This window comes from Musca autumnalis, unplaced genomic scaffold (assembly GCF_047663935.1).
Source record: "Musca autumnalis isolate F117 unplaced genomic scaffold, ASM4766393v1 scaffold_5, whole genome shotgun sequence".
Taxonomy (NCBI): Eukaryota; Metazoa; Arthropoda; class Insecta; order Diptera; family Muscidae; genus Musca; species Musca autumnalis.
Window position 1 is genome coordinate 154,581,453 of NW_027412088.1, and position 23,185 is coordinate 154,604,637.

General features: G+C 38.8%; 3 protein-coding genes across 29 annotated transcripts in view; 2 read left to right on the forward strand and 1 right to left on the reverse strand.

The window, feature by feature from the left end:
* LOC141405464 (uncharacterized) overlaps positions 1-1,839 on the reverse strand; it is a 73,592-nt gene extending 71,753 nt beyond the window's left edge. Inside the window, exon 1 of the mRNA XM_073989831.1 lies at positions 1,750-1,839. Coding sequence (XP_073845932.1) covers positions 1,750-1,751 — 2 coding nt within the window. The 5' untranslated portion in view covers positions 1,752-1,839. The remainder of the gene's footprint in view (positions 1-1,749) is intronic.
* The window catches only part of Tab2 (TAK1-associated binding protein 2), a 175,294-nt gene extending 161,403 nt beyond the window's left edge, over positions 1-13,891 (forward strand). For 11 of the 23 annotated variants that reach the window (XM_073989805.1, XM_073989806.1, XM_073989804.1 and 8 more), the window contains 2 exons: positions 6,360-6,560; positions 6,636-8,022. In XM_073989805.1, coding sequence (XP_073845906.1) covers positions 6,360-6,560; positions 6,636-7,483 — 1,049 coding nt within the window. In that variant the 3' untranslated portion in view covers positions 7,484-8,022. Of the gene's footprint in view, positions 1-6,359; positions 6,561-6,635; positions 8,023-11,961; positions 12,016-12,866 lie in introns of those variants that run through there. The other 12 variants (XM_073989816.1, XM_073989822.1, XM_073989818.1 and 9 more) reach the window with 2 other exon arrangements.
* An 85-nt stretch (positions 13,892-13,976) lies between these two features.
* Positions 13,977-21,424, forward strand: LOC141405465 (uncharacterized). 5 transcript variants are annotated; one of them, XM_073989833.1, is made up of 4 exons: positions 13,977-16,442; positions 16,502-16,713; positions 19,994-21,182; positions 21,261-21,424. In XM_073989833.1, exon 1 carries the CDS (start codon positions 15,410-15,412, stop codon positions 16,241-16,243), a length of 834 nt encoding a protein of 277 aa, XP_073845934.1. In that variant the 5' UTR covers positions 13,977-15,409; the 3' UTR covers positions 16,244-16,442; positions 16,502-16,713; positions 19,994-21,182; positions 21,261-21,424. The 5 variants fall into 4 exon arrangements, with proteins under 5 accessions (XP_073845934.1, XP_073845935.1, XP_073845936.1 ...); XM_073989835.1 differs by having other exon boundaries at positions 20,015-21,182; XM_073989837.1 differs by having other exon boundaries at positions 21,068-21,182.
* Positions 21,425-23,185: the final 1,761 nt, after the last annotated feature.

The following is a 23,185-nucleotide window of genomic DNA, read 5'->3' on the forward strand; positions in this document are numbered from 1 at the left end:
GATGTTGAGCATCTGGCAAACGCTTCTCATTAAGGGAGAAGTAGTGCCTCTAGGATCTTTTTTTTTTTATTTTTTTGTTTTCGAACTCTTGCTACTAGTGACAAGAGTGAGTTCGATTCACCCCTGCATGCATCCTTGCCTGACTTTAGCAGCGGGACCAACCTGAGAGCGGTATTAAAATTGATATTCCGAGTGGCCCAACGCTTTGGATGATTTCGCGTTTCGGATGACGTCTGCAACATCGCTCATTGTATATTGTGGTAGTACATCATTGGCTGAGAGGGCTCTTATACGGCATAGCCCATTCCCCTTTGCTCATCACTCTCGGGGTGCTCTATAAACTGCCGGTTAAAATAACACGTGCATCTCATCAAATTTGTTTCTGTCACGCCGTTGAAAGTAACAACCATTCTATCGTTTTCTCTTCCGGATTCGAGAGTTATTTAACCGTTGCCCACAATGTTCTTAATCCTGTATTAATTTTGCATATGCTCGCCAACTAGCCAGTTGACTTCACGAGTAAGTTTCCTAACTCTTTGCTCCTGTTGCCTCTGCTGAAATATTCTGATTTGGTCTGATTTGGGTATTCGACCAGCAGGTATGTAACGAGCGGCTGTGGCGATGCCCCGGAAATTTCTCTCTGATATCCGAGAATCTGAACAATGGGCAGCTCTCTGAAGCGATCATTGGTAAATTCTCTGAACCCTGGCATGTAGCGAGCGGCTGCATTTGTGATGATGTCCCGGAAAGATTTCTCAGCTACCCGAGGATCAGAACACCCTTTCTTTAAGAAAGGATCTGAAGAAGCTTCCTTTCTTTAAGAAAGGGTATGGAGAAGCTAACTTTCTTTCAGAAAGGATCTGAAGAAGCTTCCTTTGTTTCAGAGAGGGTCTGAAGATGCTTCCTTTTTTTCAGAAAGAGCCTGAAGAAGCTTCCTTTCTTTCAGAAAGGGTATGAAGAACCTTCCTTTCTTTCAGAAAAGATCTGAAGAAGCTTCCTTTCTTTCAGAAAGGGTCTGAAGAAGCTTCCTTTCTTTCAGAAAGGGTCTTGAAGAAGCTATAGAAACACAGAACGGGTTTATAGAGCACTCTTTTTTCAGAAAGGCTCTATGGAAGCACTCTTTTGTTCAGAAAGGGTCTATGGAAGCACCCTTTCTTTCGGAAAGGCTCTATAGAAGCACCCTTTCTCTCAGAAAGGCTCTATAGGGCCCCCTTTCTTTCCGAAAGGCTCTAGAGAAGCAACCTTTCTTTGAGAAAGGCTCTATAGAAGCACCCCTTCTTTTAGAAAGGGTCTAAAGAAGGACGCTTTCTTTCAGAAAGGTTCTATGGAAGCACAGTTTCTTTCACGAAGGGTCTATAAATGTACTCTTTCTTTCAGAAAGGTTCCTTTCAGAAAGGGTTTATAGAAGCACCCTTTCTTTCACAAAGGGTCTATAAATGTACTCTTTCTTTCAGAAAGGTTCCTTTCAGAAAGGGTTTATAGAAGCACCCTTTCTTTCACAAAGGGTCTATAGAAGCACCCTTTCTTTCACACAGGGTCTATAGAAGCACCCTTTCTTTCACAAAGGGTCTATAGAAGCACCCTTTCTTTCACAAAGGGTCTATAGAAGCACCCTTTCTTTCACAGAGGGTCTAAAGAAGCACCCTTTCTTTCAGAATGGGTCTATAGAGACACCCTCATATGTACTTGTTTTTATAAACTTTCAATATAACTGATCTCATATATAGGGGCTTATACTAAATTACTTACATATTTAATTAGCTCTTGAGGCAAAAAAATATCCGATAAGAATTCGACAAAGATAAGATTGGATTGTTTTACAAACTTGAGTACCTCTGAAAAGACTGAAAAGAATCACATTAATAAATAAAAATAAAATTGATAGTGGTGAAAAAGATAAACATTTTTACAAGCAGAATGAAATACTAAGGCTATTTTGCAGTACTATTTATAATTTAATTTAATTTAGTTTATTGAGACTATTAATGGATATTTTTTATAAATAATAATGAACACTTACGACTATAATGTATTATCGTAATGATATAAAAGTGACAAATTTTAAAAGTTTTTGCAAACTAAACATTATTGTATCACTATTTCCAAAATGCCTAAGCAGAGACATAGATTAGGTTGTAGAAGCTGCCGTTGTTATAGACAGCTACTGCACTCGGCGCCCAGCGGTCTACTGTATTCATCCTGAAAGGAAAGAGAAAATGAAAGGAAACGGGAAACGAGATTTGGGAAGTGGATAGAATAGACAAGAAAAGGTAGAGAAGGGTTAGTTTGCACTAGTTGAAGGAGAAATTAACCGAACGTATGTAGATCTAAGAAACCCCTACCCGATGCAATTTTAGTAATATCAAGTAACCTTTCTAATGTTTTCAGTTGAAAAGAGGAATGCCTAATCGGTCTTTAATCTTGACCTGTTACTTTTATTCGCCTGATATTTCTATTATTTTGTGATTTTATTATATTACCCAACTTAGTTTTACATTGTGATTTTTTGTTACTGAAGCCGCAGACCCGAAAATAGATGCATTTCATTATGTGTTATTCTTATTTTAGTTTTAATTTACAACAACGATAAACATATGACTGACTAATTAACCGGTTTTTGGTGCTGCTGCTTTCATTGATCTTTGAAAACAAATTCCAAACACACATAACCTACATACAATTTTATAAAGCCTCAAAGTGCAGTTTTTCATCTCCTATGTATTTTGGTTTTGGATAAAATCCACCATTCTAAATTTAACTGACCACCACAAATTATATTATTATATTTAAAAGTCTGCTCTCAGTTGAGCGTAAACAAATTTCTCTTATTTTAATTTTATTAACAAGAGACGTAGTAAAATGTGGTGAAATTTATTTTTGTTGTTATTCTTATCAATTTGGAAACAAAACAACAACAGTACAACATTTACAATGATCGAATGGTCGTCGGCCTTATCAGTGGCAGACAAAAAGAAAATCCCTAATATAAAATGTTGTTCCATTTGGTAATGGATTCTTTCAGCGTCACTGTGTATGAAATATAGGATTGTCAGATATATTTTGTAATCATTTAAAAAAAATTTTAGGAAATTTTCATTTTCAAAAATCTTCCTGATCAGTGTATCTCTCACCTTTTGCATTTCTCTTACCTTTGATGGGTATTTGTTTTCACTGTTCTTTTTTAACTTTTTCTATGAACAAATGTTCATGCCTATCAACAACGAGTTTGATGTGTTGATGAAAACCAAACCAATTGCTAAATTTAGTCGAAGTCGTCGAAATGATCTATTTACGAAAAAGTGTCACCAACATAAAAATAACCCAACAAACAACAAACAAGACATTTCATAATTATTTTTAACTTAATTTTCTGAGAAATTTTTAAATAAAAAACACATAAAAAATAAATTTAGATAATTTTTTTGGCAAGGTGGGTGGGTTGCTAATCGGGTGAAGAGAAAAAGGCAAACAACCACACACACACAAGAGCACAAAATAGAAGATTTGTTTATATTGGTTTAAAGAAAATGGATTAAAACTCGTGATCATAGAGAAGAGAAGAATTTTCTAAAGAAAAATTAGCGTGGGAAATCAACCCACACAGGCACACAAAAAAATGCAACACCAACAACCAATCAACGAACCACATTTGAATGACATAGATACGCAATTGCCCTGAACTTGAAAGTGAAATGAAAACATGGCAAGCAAATGTGAAAATTATCTCCCCATCCCCACTTTGTCAAACGTCAAATATTGTCACGTTATGAATTCATCAACGCGGCAAGTGAACAGCAAAACTGATTGCGTTAATCTTCAACTTCAAAGGAATCTTTAATCCCCCTCAACACCGCCCACCCCACCCCATACTACCTTAAGCAATTAAATTTTAATTACAGCTATAAAAATATGATATAGCCGCTCCTCTCTCAACTAAATTATTGTCAAATATTTCTTTCCAAGCAATGGAAATTTATTTCAAGCATTTGACACACCAAATGGCCCAAAGAAGATGAAATATGAAATGGTATTTTCGTTTTGATACTCAATAATTTATAGCATATATTTTTGTCATGTGGGGTGGATAAAAAATAATTATGTCCATAATTTGACACATGTGGAAAATGTCCCTGATCTTAAGGCAAAAGGTCAAGGTCAACAAGGATATCAAACAAGTTTGAATAGCATTCATCCAGATTTATTCGCCCTGCCAGTATAAAAAATATTGATTAATTGTCATACTCCAGGCCCAGAAACCCTCAGCCATCGTCTCAAAGAAAACTAGCTGCCAAAATAAACGAACGGTGGTTAGGACGAACTAAAATCAGAAACGTCTTACTTGGTGACACGATAGCTGAATTTTCAGAACTTCGACCATATTTGTTATTCGTTTCGAAAGTTCCATGTTCTTCAGTCATTTTTTGGTGACCGAATAGTTCTTAAGCTTTCTGAAATGAATTTCTAAATGCGGTAAAAATCAAATCAACAAGAATATCAAACATATTTGAGTAGTATTCATCGGGATTCAGTCGCTTATACAGTAGAAAAAATAGACCAACCTGCTGCAACAAATTTCAAACCGAATGTGTCCCTCAACTGAAAATTTTTGAAATTCTGTTGGCCAGGTAATAAGTGCAGTTGATTGATATGGCCAATATTCGTACTTGATCTACATTTGGACAAAATATGAATTCCCTGTCTACTAGATAATACATTTAAAGTAAGGCTGACTTCCGTATCGTCAGTTGACTCAACATTTGCGAAGTATTATATTTCTTAACGCCGATGTACTAAACAACTGGGAAGCTACGTGGTTCAAAACGTCAAAATACGCATTTTTAACGCAGGTGAAAAGCACACATGTATCATTTTTATTTCTGATACATTTAGTTGCATTTCCGAGGAACAATGTATGAGTGTGCAACTGAAATATTTTGACGAAGTTTAAACAACACAAAGCAATTGACGATACGGAAGTCTGCGTTATTTTGTATACTAGGGAACACCTTAAAAGGTCTTCAGTCTACTAAAGAAGACCTCAAAAGGTCTTTTGTCTACTAGAGAAGACCTTAAAAGGTCTTCTGTCTACTAGAGAAGACCTTAAAAGAATTTCTCTCCACTAGATAAGATGTTAAAAGGTCTTCTGCCTACTAGAGAAGTCCTTATAAAATCTTCTATCCAGTATAGAAGACTTTAAAGGTCTTCTGCCTACTAGAGAAGTCCTTAAAAGATCTTCTGTCCAGTATAGAAGACCTTAAAAGGTCTTCTGTCTACGATAGAATATTTTGAAAGGTCTTTTGTATACCTGAAAACCTTTTAAGGTTAGAAAAGTCCCTAAAACGTTTTCGGTCCAGTATAGAACACCTTAAAAGGTGTTCAGTCTACTAGAGAAGAACTTAAAAGGTGTTCTGTCTACTATAGAAGACTTTAAAAGGTCTTCTGTCTTCCAGAGAATACCTTAAAAGGTCTTCTGTCTACTAGAGAAGTCCTTAAAAGGTCTCTTGTCCAATATAGAAGATTTTAAAGGTATTATGTCTTCCAAAGAAGTCCTTAAAAAGTCTTCTGTCTACCAGAGAAGACCTTAAAAGGTCTTCTGTCTACTATAGAATATTTTGAAAGGTCTTCTGCGTACCAGAGAAGACCTTAAAGTGTCTTATGTCTACCAGAGAAGGCCTTAAAAGTTCTTCTGTCTTCTACAGAAGTCCTTAAAAGGTATTCTGTCTACTAGAGAATACTTTAAAAGGGTTTTGCCAACTAGAAAATAGCTTAAAAGGCCTTCTCTCTACTATAGAAGACTTTAAAAGGTCTTCTGACTTCTTGAGAAGATCTTAAAAGGTCTTCTGCCTTCTTGAGAAGATCTTAATAGGTCTTCTGTCTACTATAGAATACCTCAAAAGGTCTTCTGTAGACTATAGAAGACTTTAAAATGTCTTCTGTCTACAAGAGAAAACTTTTAAAGGTCTTCTATCTACTAGATAAGACCTTTAAAGGTCTTCTCTCTACCATAGAAGTCCCTAAAAGGTCTCCTGTCCAATATAGAAGACCTTAAAAGGTCTTCTGTTTTCTATATGTCTTCTGTCTACTATAGAAGACTTTAAAAGGTCTTCTATCTTTAGAGAAGACATTAAAGGCATTGTGTTTACTAGAGAATACCTTAAAAGGTATTCAGTCTACAATTTTGACCCAACGGGAGTATTATCCTGCGATTTTGATTGGGTTACCTTTGGTATCCTCAAGGCTGTTGTGGGTATAAAAATAGGGTTGAACATTTTGGTTAGGGCGTAATATACAAATCTGTCCGATTAACTTTTTTTTTTAATTTCTAACCGTGTTTTCGTTTATTTCTCCTCAAAAAATAGAAATTGTTGTTAAGGTCTTGGAACGGCAAAAGAAGCGGCGTGATAAATTGGCAGCGGCACTGCGTGAAAACAAGAAACGTTTGGGGCAAGTCGAACAAGAAGTCAACTTAATAACCGGTGCCATACCAGATGGTTTAGCTGAAAGACTGGATATAGAAATACAGAGATTAAGGTCTGAATGTCAAGCAATGCTGCGAAGCAGTAAGTAATCTGGAACATGTTTGTTTTTTATTTAATTGTAATACCTGACATTTGTTTCCTTCCCTCCTTTTCAAGGTAATCCAATGGCTAATCAATATAGGCCATCACAACAACAGCAGCAGCTACAACAGCATCCACCACAACCATTCCCAAGACAAAGATGTGACAGACCACCACCGCGACCGCCACCACCACGTCAAAACAGTTTAGATATAATACAGCATCATACAACACCCACAACCTCACCTCATACACCTGCCTCTTTGCCAAATTTCAACAATACCGCAATGTCGTCTCCTCTGCTACTTGGGACAGGCTATTCACATCCACAGCAACAACAATTCCAACATTCACACTCATTATCGCCATCAATCTTTTCACAAGAACAGCAGCATCTGCAGCAATATCAGCAACAACAACAGCCATTATCTTATCAACCGCCACCACCATCGTCGTCCGGATGTCTTGTCAACAATGGTCTAAGCGACGATGATAACTACTATTCAGATCCAGATACCGGTGAATATGATGACGAAGACGATGAAGAACTTATCGAGCACTGGGAGTGCAGCATGTGTACATTCCGTAATCATCCGCAATTGAATATCTGTGAATGCTGTGACAATGTTAGAATATTACCTGGTACGCTACAAAATCTCTCACGAGCCATATCAACAAATTCTGCTTGTTCTAATGTCAGTTCGGCATCGGCAACTAATTTAACATCCGTAGCTAATCGGTCTGTTACAAATGTTAATGCTTTGCGCAGTGCCAGCGGTAATTCGTTGAATTCCAACATGAATAATTCTGTCGCGGGTGTTGCTTCGGCAGCTTCGACTGCCGCTGCTTCAACAAATGGCAATTTAGAGCATGACACTAATTTGGCTCAACAACAATTACAACATTTTGCTTTGCATACCTAATGAAGAATGTATTCCAAACATGTTGAATTATCCTAAAACTAACAAAAAGGTCCCCAACTGCTGCTACCGCTTTTTGTTTTATTTTCTCTTTTTATTTTATTTATGCAATAATATTATTTTTAACAAACATCTTCTGACTAAAATTGCTTCTTTATTCTCAATATTGTATGCAATTTTTATTTAATTATTTTCTTTTTGGTTGTTACTTTGCAATGTTTTTTTCTGTTTGAAATTCTAATCACGTTGTATTTGTTTGTGTTTAAACTAAGAAAAATATATGTATGTACGTATGTATGTACGTTTTTTTAATGTAAGTATCTTTAATCTGTGATAGTTAATCAAAAACATAAAGAAAGTCCATTAAAACAACAAAGTATGTAAAATATATTTCAAATCGTACTCTTATGCAAGTCGAGAACAACAACAAACAAAGACAATGAAATCTATACAAAAAAGATATATAAAAGTATACTATACAAATAATATAAACAATTATTCACCAAAATAAAACATGAGATACATTATTCCCTATCCTCAAATTGCATTGTTTGGTTTCAAATTGTTCGTACGTCCGTTAAAACAACTTTAAGAGTTTACAAAACCCCACTTGTAAATTTTAAAAAATCAAAAATTCTTTTATTGACTTACTTCGAAGTCCGCTGTGTTTTATATGCAATATAAAAACTTTGTTTTAGAAATTGCGTTTTGGAAATCGGTGTTTACTGCAACGAATGATATTTTCGTGTGCTTATTAATCTTATCGAGCTCTTTTGTTTAATGCCGGGATAAAGAAAAACACTGGATCATGGATCTGTTACGTTTGCCAGAATCGCATTCACCACATATCTACATCGATGAGATGCAATGGATGTGGGAATCCTGCGATACAGGTTATGTTGTTGTAACAGCATATGCTATGTTTGTAAGTTGATTTTATACCCTTCTAAGATGGAGGATATAATTATAGTTGTCATTCCCTTTATAATACATCGAAATATTCATCGGAGAACCTATACTGTGTATATAAGTCCAAATAACAACAATTTCCGTCTGTCTGTTACTTTGTAGGATGTTTGGTATTGAAAATGGGCTATATTGGTCCATGTTTAGTTTTAGTCCCCATAAAACTGTACCGCCTGATGTTTTGTTTTTTTTGCGTTTTAGCCTGATTATCACAGCAAATTGGCTGAAATTTCGTATTTAGTCTTCGTTGGCGTTACAGAACTTCCTCCCATAAATAATTCAGTACAGGTCTACGTTTTCATATAGCCCGCTCAAAGGTACTTCCCGATTTTCGGAATTTTCTATGTTTTATCCCTATTAGCACACTGAAATAGCGTATTTAGTATTCGTTGGGAGCATCAAGCTTTCCTGCAGAAATGTGTTTGCTATATGGTCACGTTTTGATATAGCCTTCCCATAGAACGGTACCTGCTGATTTTCGGTATTTCGATGTTTCTCCTTTAAGAGTGCAAAACTTTCCACTATAAATTTTTCGCTATAGACCCATAGAACGGAACCTCCGGATTTTGAATATTTTTAGGTTTTAGCCACATTTTCACTCCAATACGTCTGGTATTTGGTATTTAGTCATCGCTAAGGGTATAAAACACCCCTACAGGGAATTGTCGGTTTACTCGTATATCCACGATTTAATATAGGCCCCATATAACGGTACCGCCCGATTTGTTGTATTTCTTGGGTTCTTTGTTACATTGGTTCTATATCATATTTTGTTGCTCAGCCCATCGCAATTGCAAAATTCCTGCAATCCAATTCAACAGTCTACGTAACAAAGTCAGAGAAATTGTAGGTCGCCGCGATCCAGTACATGATGCGGAGGAGAAGGAATTGCCTTCCTAGACCTATCTCGCTTGAGCTCTACAATCAAGTGACCCCCCTACAGGAAATGTATGGGGGTAACAGAAAAGTGTAGGACTGCCGAGGTAGAGTTGATGTGTACATATCGTCGATTTATAGTTGTGCTCCGCGTGGGGACTTCAATACTCATTATGAGCTTTGGAAATAGGCTCTTGACAATATTTAAAGGGATAAGGCGCTGACCGACCAAATTGATAGATCCACATTTTGAACGAAGACGCTCCTACGAGGATAAGAGGAAATTGTTACAGCCATATAAATTACGTGTCCTGGCAACACTTTATTTCCCTTGGCTCATACCATCTTCCGATCATCGTCTCTGTTAACAGAACCCCAGATCTCATAACCTCCGACCGAGGTACTTTTCCGAACCACGGAAAAGCTGATTGGCAAGGGTTCAGAGAATTTACCAATCATCACTTCAGAGAGCTGGCCCTTTCATCAGATCTTCGTGTTGTTGACCTTTTATGCTGCGGCAGTGTGGTATGCGCTGTTAGAATATTCAAACCACCCAAAATGCCGACCTGGGGCGAAGATTATACCGATGCATAAGCACAGTAAGAAGCAGTTACTGCCTGGGTGTTATCGTCAGGCTTCCACCAACTTGGCACGTCAGGAGAGATCTTCATGCTCTAAAGGTACACGCGACAACCTCTAGATCAAAGATGCCTGTCAGGCAGGCTTTGATAGCAGTCACTCTGATGCAGTTGCGCAGTTCAATTTTGGACCCCGTACCAGTTAAGGTCGTCTTACACAGCGACATGACACACATCTAAATGAACAGAACTGCCTTCGCCTTATAGTCAACAAACAATGGTAAGTATCGATCTGCTTCTCTTGGATTTTTCTGGTTTTCTGCAGTAAAAACAGTTATTCAGCATGACTGAATTAACTTTTCTGTAGGAAAATAGTAACTCAGTATGGCTGAATTAAGTTTTCTATAGGAAAACAGCAATTCAACTTAGCTGAATTAAGTTTTCTATAGGAAAACAGTAATTCGGCTTGGCTGAATTAAGTTTCCTATAGGAAAACAGTATTTAAGCCTGGCTGAATTAAGTTTTCTATAGGAAAACAGTATTTAAGCCTGGCTGAATTAAGTTTTCTATAGGAAAACAGTATTTCTATAGGAAAACAGTAATTCAGCCTGGCTGAATTAAGTTTTCTATAGGAAAACAGTAATTCAGCAATTAAGATTTCTATAGGAAAATAGTAATGCAGCCGAGCTGAATTATAGGAAAACAGTAATTCAGGAAAACAGCAATTCAGCTTAGCTGAATTAAGTTTTCTATAGGAAAACAGTAATTCGGCTTGGCTGAATTAAGTTTTCTATAGGAAAACAGTATTTAAGCCTGACTGAATTAAGTTTTCTATAGGAAAACAGTATTTCTATAGGAAAACAGTAATTCAGCCTGGCTGAATTAAGTTTTCTATAGGAAAACAGTAATTCAGCCTGGCTGAACTAAGTTTTCTATGAGAAAACTGTAATTCAGCCTGGCTGAATTAAGTTTTCTATAGGAAAACAGTAATTCTGCCTGGCTGAATTAAGTTTTCTATAGGAAAACAGTAATTCAGACTGGCTGAATTAAGTTTTCTATGAGAAAACTGTAATTCAGCCTGGCTAAATTAAGTTTTCTATAGGAAAACTATAATTCAGGTTGGCTGAATTAAGTTTTTAATAGGAAAACTGTAATTCAGCCTGGCTGAATTAAGTTTTCTATAAGAAAACTGTAATTCAGCCTGACTGAATTAAGTTTTCTATAAGAAAACTGTAATTCAGCCTGACTGAATTAAGTTTTCTATAGGAAAACTGTAATTCAGCCTGGCTAAATTAAGTTTTCTATAGGAAAACTATAATTCAGGTTTGCTGAATTAAGTTTTTAATAGGAAAACTGTAATTCAGCCTGGCTGAATTAAGTTTTCTATAAGAAAACTGTAATTCAGCCTGACTGAATTAAGTTTTCTATAAGAAAACTGTAATTCAGCCTGGCTGAATTAAGTTTTCTATAGGAAAACTGTAACTCATGCTGACTGAATTAAGTTTTCTATAGGAAAACTGTAATTCAGGCTGGCTGAATTAGTTTTTCTGTCGTAAAGTGTTGATGTTTAAAAGAACTAAACATAATTTATTTCAATAAATACAATTTTTAAAATTGATTTTGGTATGTAAACGCAAATAAATAATTGCAACCAAAACGTTGAACATACATATCTAAACACATTTGTATAAGCGATTTAGTTAATGGGTAAGTAAATTTAAATCATTTTGCATGGTTGGATGTTGTTGGTGTTCTTTTGTTTTTGTTTATTTTTAATGAATTGGTTTAACGTCTTTTTGCAATGAATAATGAAAGCAAAAAATGTGTGTATGTGTGTGTGTGTGCAGCAATATCGCACGCTGACTGGCTACAAGACTTATGCGCAAAACATCATGAATATTAGATGCAAAGCGTGTACTCCTAATCAAAAATTAATTGCATGGACCCCAAACAGATATAAATTTTCCAATATCATGTGCATATCTACGTATAAATACAAGTAATCAATTTTAAATTTATATTCCCAATTTTTTCTTCTTTTGCATTCTGCTTTTCTTCAAGAACCAGTACTTAGTAGAGAGGATATACATATAACACTATCACCTGGGGAGAATAGTAAGTTAAACTATTTTATTTTTGATATTGTTCACAAGACAACTTCAATTCAGCCCGGATGAATAAAGTTTTCCATGGGAAAAACTCAGCCGGCCTGAATAGAGTTTTCTATAAGAAAACTTCAATTCAGCCTGGATAAACAGAATTTTCTATAAAAAAAACTTCAATTCAGCCTGGCTGAATAGAATTTTCTATAAAAAACTTCAATTCAGCCTGGCTGATTAAAGTTTTCTTTGGGAAAACTTCAATTCAGACTGGCTGAATAGAGTTTTCTATAAAAAACTTCAATTTAGCCTGGCTGAATCGAGTTTTCTTTAAGAAAAATTCAATTCAGCCTGGCTGAATAGAGTTTTCTATAAGAAAACTTCTATAAGAAAACTTCAATTCAGCCTGGCTGAATAGAGTTTTCTATAAGAAAACTGAATAAATATTTCTGTGGGAAAAATAAAATAAAGTTTTCTTTGGGAAAATTTCAATTCAGCCTGGCTGAATAAAGTTTTCTTTGTTAAAATTTAAATTCGGCCTGGCTGAATGAAGTTTTCTTTGGGAAAACTTCAATGCGGCCTGACTGAATAAAGTTTTCTTTGGGAAAAGTCTAATTCAGCCTGGCTGAATAAAGTTTTCTTTGGGAAAATTTCAATTCAGCCTGGCTGATTAAAGTTTTCATTGGGAAAACTTCAATTCAGCATAGCTGAATAAAGTTTGCTTTGGGAAAAGCATAGATGTATAAAGTTTTCTTTGGGAAAACTTCAATTCAGCATAGCTGAATTCAATTTTATTCAGCTTAGCTGAATTGTGTTTTCTTCATTTGAAAATATTAAATAGCATTTATTTTTCTCTATTCTTTTCAGGAATCATACACTCTTGGATTGTTTCATGACCCAATGCAAAAAGATCATAACACCCATATTGAATTTTCAATATTAGTGTGTGATCTGGTTGTTTGTTATGTGGCACTGACTCTGGTGCGGAGCATTGCCAAAAAGCCTTACAAAATAGATAAGTGGTGTGGCCTGTCCCTCAATTATCTACAGGAAAGAGATAGTGAATTATATATATCTCAACCTTACGCTGAATTTATGCTTGGAACATTTGATGGAAAATATCAATTTTCGCCATAAAATGGAATCTTTCTTTTGGAAACCAATGGAGAAGGCTGTTTCTCGAGGTCATATAAAATATGCCCGGAATATCATCCCCTTTTTTGTTTGTAAAGAGAAACATTTTTGGAAAATGAAGCCTGTTTTTTCGCAATGTCAAATGAGAGTTTTGCTCTCCCCCAATGAGAGACTTTGTGAAACAGCCGCTTTTATTTCTGAAAATGGTTTCAAAACCTTTGAAACCTTGTATATTTGTATTTGTTAATTGTAATTATGTATAAAGAAAATTGTAATAAGTATGTAAACAAATAATTGTGAAGGAAGGAAAAAACTTTAAAGCTGTGATTTAGGTTATGTTTATTATATTTATTATAAATTAAATTTTGTATAAGCTTAAGTTACAACAAATTAAAACAAAACAAAATCATTTTTAGGCAAAAGACTTTGTAATATTAATGATATATCGAAAAGAAGCAAAAATTATAAATCCAATCCAATTTAATTGTAATTTTTAATGCTAATACATATTTATTTTTAAACAAAATAATACAAAAATATTCAGCAAACTTTTTGATACATTTCGGAAACAAATAAAACATTTATTTAAACATAATTCACGAACTGATATTGTAAATTTGTAAGGAACGAAAAAAACAAAAACAAACAGCAACAGACAAACGAAATAGTCAAAATTATTTTTCAAATCCATAAAATCTGTACCACGAAGTTCAATATTTTTTGCAAATTAATTCATTCATATAAATGATGTAAAAACCGAATATAAGAATTGTGATTTGAAAGAAGTAAGGGTAAGTATGTGGAGGGATATATTATAGATTATTCCCTTACCGGGAATAACAATCTTGAAGCGATGTAGGGGCTTAAGTTCGCAAATTTCCTCTTCCGAGCAATATGTCTTAGGTATATAGTTTTATATACCTGAAGCGTACTGCCTGAGAAATAGGAAGTTGTGAACGACCAAAGGTTATTCCAGGTTTCTGATCTCTTGCCTCAAAAGGGATCCCCTAACACCGGGGTGTTAAGCGACCTCGTGCCCATCGGTGTTCTCAAGGTTTGCAGTTAGGGTACCAACTGTATTCGAACGGAGCCTCGCGTCATGGTAATGGAGGGCTATGCCATGACCTGTCCTCAAATCCCCCAGTAAAACGTTCCCCTATGAATGAATCCGAACTAAATAAACCCAAAACAACCCAAACCAATCTCCCCTCGTTATCGACCCCAGCTATGACCACGGACAATGCCGCACTACCAAATGCGACTCTAGGACCTCAAGAATCCCTGGGTGGGGACGTGACCCCGACGACCTTGACGATGGACAGAGTAAGTCAAGACATTCTGAACCAAAGCAGGGAATTGCTTGATCTCATAGAGCAGAGAGAGACCTGCAGATTGAGCCAGGAGAGCCCCCCCCCCCCTTGGAACTGGGAAGACGACTCCCTCATGTCGGATGAAGAGATGGACGTTGCTGTGATTCCATCTCGGACATCCCAGGAAGCGCCTTCCTCGGCCCAAGGAGGGACCTCGAACCTTACCACAGCAGGTCCAACTCCTCTACGGGATGTTACATCGGTCGGTACCGATAAGCCTTTTCTTCCGAGGCAGGACGCCATGGAGGAAGAAGCCGTGATGGAGGAAGCGACCCCCTCTAACACGACCTCTACCAACAAGAGCGAGAAGGCCAAGGAGAAGAAGGATCGGCATGAATATAAAAGAGCCGCTAAGTACTGCAACAAATTTGTTGGCAAGGAAGCCACTGACATAAGTCAGGACGAATTTCGATTAATCGGAGTGAGGCTTCGAGTTATGAGGAGACTTGAGCGTAGGTACCCTCATATGGAGAAGATCCACGTTCCGGTTAATCAAATTCCAACTCCTGGAACGGCTGACCCCTCCAGCCCAACGGCTGTCAAGGGTGCAGTCGTTCCGGGTAACCTACCCAAACCGGGAGTATCAGGCTGTTCGGACTCCTTGCAGACACCGATGGTGTCAGCGGCGGAGACGGGCAGAAGGATGCCCTCGACCCTGGAAACAGCAAGACGGCTGATGTCCTCAAAGGCACCAACCGTCTTGCCGTCGGAACAGAAAAAGGGACAGTCAGGGACAACGCAGATGCTCAAGGCGACTCCGAATGCATCTACCTCGTCGGTGACTGCCCCCTCTTCTGTCGGGGTAAATAGAAGCAGCGACAGGCAACTGAGGCGTCGAAGGATCCCAAGAAGCCCTGCTCCTTAAGTGATGGAGGAGTGAGGATCGCCGGTGGCGCAACTGGTAGAATGGCTGGAGTGACGGACGGCCCTTCAACCTCTAGGCAGGCCAGTGGTAGACCAAAGACCTCTCCGCAGCAGTCATGCGTAAAGCGGGTCAGGTCTTCGGAGGATCCACAGCCAACAGCCAAGAGGATGCTGGACCGACATCAGACCAACCATCCTCCCACTCTTGCTAAGGTGGCCGCCCAGCAGACGGCAACTGGGGTTGAACAGGAGAAGTCCTGCAAAGGAAGCTCCAGTCCGGCTCCCCAGCAGTCATCTGCTGGTGGGACATCAAAACCAGCGAGGACCCGGAGGAAGCTGGCCTCAAGGGATGTTCAAATAGCAATCATTGATAGGTCTGATCCGGAAGGTTGGATCAGTGATGATCATTGGTTGCTGGTTGAACGTCTACTGAGGAAGGCCATAACCTCTGACGAGGCGGACGCAAGTATGACGGGCTTTGGCAAGGCAACTTATATCAGAGGTGTCAAGGTCATCGGCTGTCAGGATGAGAAATCGAAAGATTATCTCATACGAACGGTTGATGGCTCGGGCGCACTCTGGGAAGGTTGCAAACTAGCCGCGGTGCCTACTAGTGAGATACCTCGCAGAGCGTCAGCCACAGCCTGGGTGCCACCCCCGGATCAGGAGGTTGCGGAGGTGCTGAAAATGATCCAGAGGCAGAACAGAGGTCTCTCTACTGCTAGCTGGAGGTTTATCAACTCCACTAAAGAAGGAGCTGGTGCGGTGATGAAGTTCACCATGGATAATGAAAGCGCGGACTACATTAGGGATTGTGAGGGAGAGCTGTACTTCGGCTCTGGTTGGCTTCGGTTCCGAGTCTCGAAGCCACAGTAGAGAAGTTCAGCAGCAAGGGCTCCGCGTTGTGCAGATCAATCTGCACCACTGCAGGGCTGCGGCTGCTGAACTTCTCCTCTCCCTCACAAAAACCGAAGTAGACATCGCTTTGGTCCACGAGCCCTATCTTCATAAGAATAGGGTTTCTGGACTAAATGATGGGCGCTACTCTATATTCTCTGCATCTAATGGCGAGAAGGTAAGAAGCTGTATTGTAGCCAAGAAAAGTTTAAACCTTATTCAACTCTATAATTACAGTGATGGTGACACGACTGCAGTGAGGTTAGAAGTAGGCTCTGGAAGAGCCTTGGTGCTGGCCTCAGTCTACATGCCGTACGAGGAACCCAACCCACCCGGTATACTGTTGCGGAAGCTAGTGGAGGAGACGATGAGTAATGCAAACTTGATAGTGGGCTGTGATGCAAATGCTCATCACTTCCACTGGGGTAGCAGCAATACAAACTCAAGGGGTGAGTCCGTATTCGATTTTATTTTAACTAATAATCTTCGAGTATGTAAAGGGGAAATACCGCCACTTTCCATAATAGGGTAAGGGAGGAGGTGATAGATCTAACCCTTACAAATATGGAAGATACTTCTATAACTGACTGGAGAGTATCGGAGGAGTGCTCCTTTTCGGACCACAGAGCGATACACTTTCATGTCTCTTATAGAAGTAAGCGGCAACCGCCTCATAGAAATCCGAGAAGAACAAACTGGGACTTTTTCCATTCCCTTACAACTGTATGAAGCTCCAGAACCTCGCACAGTAGGGGAAATTGACAATCAGGTGGAAAATCTCACAAAGATTCTGAGGGATTGCTATGAGATGTCCTGCCCACTAACGTATCCTGGTAGGAAAGCTCAGCCCGTCTGGTGGAACAAAGATTTACACGATCTGAGGAAAACCAGTAGAAAGGCATATAACAAAGCTAGTAGGACCAAACTCAGTACTGATTGGGATCTCTATAGAGCATCTTTCAATAAGTACAAAAGCGAGGTTAGGAAAGCTAAGAGAGACTCTTGGGTTAGATTTAGTGAGTCCATAGAGGGAGTTAATGCAGCAGCAAGATTTCGCAAGATGATCTCAAAGGACCCGAAAACCATTGGAAGCATTAAGCGAAACGAGGGCACCTGGACTAACTCAGCTCTTGAGACTCTAAACCTGTTGGCAAGTACACACTTTCCTGGCTGTCAAGATGCAAGCACGTGTCGACCTAGTGAAGATGCGAGCAGAAGCTTCAACACAGCAGAGTGTGATCTTGTTGATGGTGTAATAAGTAATCCCAGAATCTCTTGGGCGATCAGTACTTTTCAACCCTATAAATCCCCTGGACCTGACGGTATCATCCCTGCGATGCTTCATAACGCGCCTCGAGTGTTGATATCTATATTAAGGAAGATTTTTAGGGCTTGCATTCTGCTGTCGCACATACCGGCGATATGGAAAGAGGTGACGGTGATCTACATCCCCAAAGCTGGGAAACCTAGTCATACCTTACCAAAGGACTATAGGCCGATAAGTCTTTCCTCCTTTCTACTTAAAACTTTGGAAAGGCTACTAGATTTGGAAATTAGATCTTATATAAATAATGACCTTGTAAGCAATTCACAACATGCCTACGTAAAAGGGAAATCTACAGACACAGCGTTACACGAGGTCGTGGGATATATAGAGAAGAACATGGATAACTCGAGCTTCACTTTAGCTGCTTTCTTGGACATAGAAGGTGCGTTTAACAACGTGAAACTTGAGTCTATCCACTCTGCTCTAGAATCACTAGGTGTCCCCTCAATTCTAATCAATTGGATAGATAGAATGCTCGAGAGTAGAATTATCAATTCAAATTTAGGAGAGAGTTCAATTAAGAAGTCGGTCACCAGGGGCACGCCACAGGGAGGAGTCCTATCACCCCTGTTGTGGCTTCTGGTACTGAACGGGATACTTTTAGAATTTGACAGGTTAAAAACCAAAGTAGTCGCCTACGCTGATGATGTAGTTATTCTAATCAGCGGGAAATTTCTATCAACGCTGTCTGACCTTATGCAAGGTGCCTTAGTAAAGCTCTCACGCTGGGCCCACCAAAATGGACTTGGTGTGAATCCGGCGAAGACAGAGTTGGTACTATTCACCAGAAAGAAGAATACTGCTGAGTTTGTTCCACCAACTCTGGATGGGGTGCAATTAAACCTCTCCACTGAAGCTAAGTACCTTGGAGTGGTACTGGACCATAGGCTCCTATGGAAAAGGAACACCGAGGAGAGAGCTAAAAGAGGTTTAATTGCACTATATTCCTGTAAGAACACCATAGGAAGGAGCTGGGGCTTAAAACCACACATTATACACTGGTTGTATAATACTGTGGTTTGCCCCATTCTAACCTATGGTTGTCTTGTGTGGTGGCACTCACTTAGTATAAAAACAAATCTTTCAAAGCTAACCGATGTGCAACGTGCCGCGTCAATTCTCATTACTGGAGCTATCAAAAGCACTCCTCAAGTGGCGCTGAATGCTGTTTTAAATGTTCAACCTTTGGACATTTTGGCTCAGCATCAGGCCTCCAGGTGTGCTTTGAGGCTTAGGGAACTTGACATGTGGCGTTGCTCAATGGCTGGCCATGCATCTGTTCTGCGGCGGCTTATTAGTCAGGTAGAGATTGGTGACAGAGGGGGAGAGACTGACTATATCTCACCGTCTCTTGACTTCAATATACCTGACGTCTTAATTCCCAATAGGGACGCATGGGTTCAGTGCAGACCAATACCCGATAGCCTATCCATCTTCACTGACGGGTCTAAGATGGAAGAAGGCACGGGTGCTGGAGTGTACTCAGACGAACTGAACTTCAGGTACTCGTACAAACTTAACGACAACTGTAGTGTTTTCCAGGCAGAAGTTTTTGCAGTATTGAAGGCCTTAGAGGCACTAGTGGGGGGGACAGACCTAGCAGACAGGGCGGTTACTATATATGTAGATAGCCAGGCTGCGCTAAAAGCTCTAGGATCTTTCACTATTAAATCTAGGATCGTTCGAGACTGTAGAACTGCTCTGAAAGCCTGCAGAGTGCCAGTAAGACTTTGTTGGGTACCTGGTCACTGCGGTGTAGTGGGAAATGAGATTGTGGATGAATTGGCAAGGCGAGGCTCGCAATCAACCGATATACAACTGGAAGCTGGAGTGCGACCCCCGCTTTGTCACTTTATTGACAAACTCACAAGGTTCCACGTTGAGAAAACCAAAAGAACTTGGCTAGACGCTCCTGGTTGTCGGGTGGCTAAGTCAATCTGGCCGGAGATCTCGGCACGTAGAACTGATTCCCTCCTCTCACTATGCAAGTCAGAGATCAGGGTTGTTCTGGGGGTCATTACTGGCCATTGCAACATCAGATCAATGACGTGCAGATGGGAGACTAGCAGCAGTGATTATTGCAGGCTGTGTGAAGATGCAGAGGAGACGGAGACGATTGATCATTTACTGTGCCAGTGCCCCAGACTGTCGGCCAGGAGATACAGACTCTTCGGCACATACATGATTGAATCGCTCTCCTACCTCTCTTCTTTCGACCCATCAGTCCTGCTTGCATACTGTAGAGGTCTTAAATGGCTATGGGGCAGACAAACTTAACTGCATGTTAGTCTATTTAATAACTAATACACCTCTCTTGTTTTTCTTTCTTTTATCTTCCCTCATCCTTCTCCTATACCCCCCGACCCGTCTCTTCCTCTCCTACCTCTTCCTCCCCTATCCAGCAACAACAAACTGGTATCCAGTCGAGCAGACAACCACACGCCATCACATCACAACAGTCAAATCCATAGATGCAATATCCATCATCACACCATACTTACACAACCACCATCACATATGTATACACCAGCAAAAATCATCACACATCACCACACATTAACGGTCATCATCACACACAGTACCACATGCAGAACCACCAAACAACAGACAATATCAACAATATCAAGATCAACAATATCCGAACTCAACAAACAGGATGATCACAATGGACCACAAGGTCTCCGAGTGGAGTGGCTGCCTTTTACAGCAGCTGCGCATCCTATAACCTAACCTAACCTAGTATAATATCCTTTATACACCAATAGCAGAAGAAGTATTAAGGTTTAGATCTTTTTGCAAGAAAAGAAGTGCTCACCTTTGCAACACAATTAAGATGGGAGGACCGATAAATACCTGTACAACAGGTTAGAAGGCGTTAGCATTATCTCGCGTTTGCAAGTCAACAACCGTGTGGTAATTTAGTATTTCAATGACATCACAAGTTGTGATGTTCCGTTGTGGTATTCCGTCTTACTAGGCGTTTACACAAGACAGACTGTCTGCAAATACAACTCTGATTTACTAACACATACATACATTTGTCGTTTGTCTCCCAGCTGTCCATCATTTTTTTCAGAGACAGTAGGCTTAACAAATTTTTGACGTTTTTGTAAAAAAGAAATGAAACGATAATTGAAATGTGTTGAAAATAAAAGAATATGAACAAAAACAAAATATGTGAACGGAAAACAAAAAGAAATCGACGATTTTCATTCATAATTTTACAACTGTTTTTGCAGTTGTCTGGACGCCTACGTCACACAGGCAAGTTTTGGGTTTTTGACAATCAATACATGTACTCAACTGTCCTGTCATGTGTAAACGCAGGGTTAGTTAAGGGTTGTTTACACCATCTATCAATGTCGTATGAGATGCCAAATTTTCTACCTGCGAATGTTGTACACATAGTGTAACCACTATGAAAATTTTCATCTATCAAAATGATTTGGCAACTCATATGTAAATTTTTCATTTAGGGAGCGCTCTATTTGATACGGCATTCTCGTATGTAAACATAAATTTATCAGCTGTTTTCTGACATTCTCAAACAAAAAATTAACAACAAAATCTTTTAAAAAAGAAAATGGAAAGGTATGTATATTTAAATATAGTATATTTATATATATATTCAGTAAAGTAAATAAATGGCGTTTATAATGTTATTTTCAGATCGATAGGTCGAAAGAAGCAGTCTTTGAAATGATTGTTTGGTGGCAAAAATATGAATGCCTCTATAACTCCAAACACCAATTCTACCAATTCAGTTTCCTTCAACCAAAATTAAAATTTGCGCAAAATTGCAACTCAACAATAAATGTAAATAATGACAAAAACAGCTGTTTTTATATTTTTAGGTTATGTCATACGAAAATAACACTTGCAGGTATGAACGCACAAATTGAAAGTTGTATGGATGCGTCAATTTTGACAAACATAGAGAATGTCGAATGGGTGAAAGAAATGGCAGCTCATATGACATTGATAGATGGTGTAAACAGCCCTTTAAAGACCAGATTGATATGTCCACGTTTGGCACCGCAAAAAGTCCGTTCGCAAAAGATGAGAACGATTCCTTTCGAATTGAGTACTCGATTTGGCCGAAACTAACGTACCTCAAGTACCAAGAAATTCTATATCGGAAGTTGTCGGTTACACCCTCACAAAAAGTTAAAAATTTTCTCTTAAGTCCATTTGAAGGGTGTACGAAAATGGTTTTGAAATTTTACAGAAGGTACTCCTTGTAGTCGTGGGAAGTCCATTCTTCCAAAAGATCTTAATCTACTGTGACCAACTAAAATGGCTGATGTGCACGATAAATATCGAAAGGAATGACTGATATCGAGGTCCATGAAGGACTATGTCGGTACATTCCTTCAGGTACTTTCTTGCGGTATAATCCTGTTAACGGTCACTTCGCGGATCGTGTTGACATTTTTAATAGCATGTGCCCATTGTATTATAACGTTTGCTAGGAGAAGTGATTACATTCTGATATATGTGTCCCGAAATGTCCCAAATTATGGGCACTCCTTCATACACCTCTCACACTAAGGGGTCGATCATCGATAACAATTATCGTTGAGTGGCGTTGCCAGTTGTCAAAATTGATTCACGTATGGCAACACTCAACTGAAGTTGCGAATCTCAGTTGACGATGCGGCTGTTTTTCAGCAACCACCAATTTTCAGTTGCAGTGAACATTTTCGAAGAAACAAGAAGTAAAATAGAAGGAAAAATAAACATTTTGTTAACAATTATTGATTCTTTGCATCATTAATTAATTTTGTGTATCAATATGGTGAAAATAACGACAAAGCAACAGTTCGAAATATTAATTGATAAACTGAGTGAAAATCCAAACTTAGCCCGAGGAGTTCGGGTTTTTGGTGAAAACAAAGCCACAGCTGATGAAGCGTGGAGGTCCATTTCGGACAGTTTAAACAGCCATGGACCTCCAACACGACCACCTGAAGAGTGGCAGAGGTTCTGGTTTAACTTTAAAGCAAAGTTGAAAAAGAAAATGGCTCAAAATAAAAGAAACTTCAACGCCGCTGGTGATGGTCCATCACAAGAAGTGAATTTATCGCCTTTGGAGCAGACAGCAGCAAATCTTTTGCAAATGAATTTGGTGACTTTGAAGTCATCCTTTAACGTTTCCACAATCTAAACAACGGCATCCTTTGGCAATCGAAAATACACCTTAAACCTGAAATAATTTACTGATTATACAGATCTTTCCACATGAACATCAACTTACAGTGCAGATGGCAATTCCAATGGATTCGACTTGTCCCTCAAATTTCTTCTAATAGATGCAATGTCCTGCACATTTTCTTCATCATCAAAAAATAATTCTACCGAACTTATCAATTTTTGGGACAGCAAACAAAACTTGACGATGCGAAGATTCAATGGCCAGGTTATATTGCATCTTGGGTTGTTTTCCAAATTTGCTCGAAAACTCAGCCAAAATATTAAAATATTGTCCAGAATACACAAAAGAGTTATCCAAAGCCCAAATTATTTTTAAAATATTTTTTTTTTGCGAATAGAGGTCACAAGTTTGAAAAAACACTGATCGATAACATGTTTAT

Coding starts and splice junctions, on each gene's coding strand:
- LOC141405465 (XM_073989833.1), top strand. CDS start 15,410: ATGGCTGGAGTGACGGACGGCCCTTCAACCTCTAGGCAGGCCAGTGGT.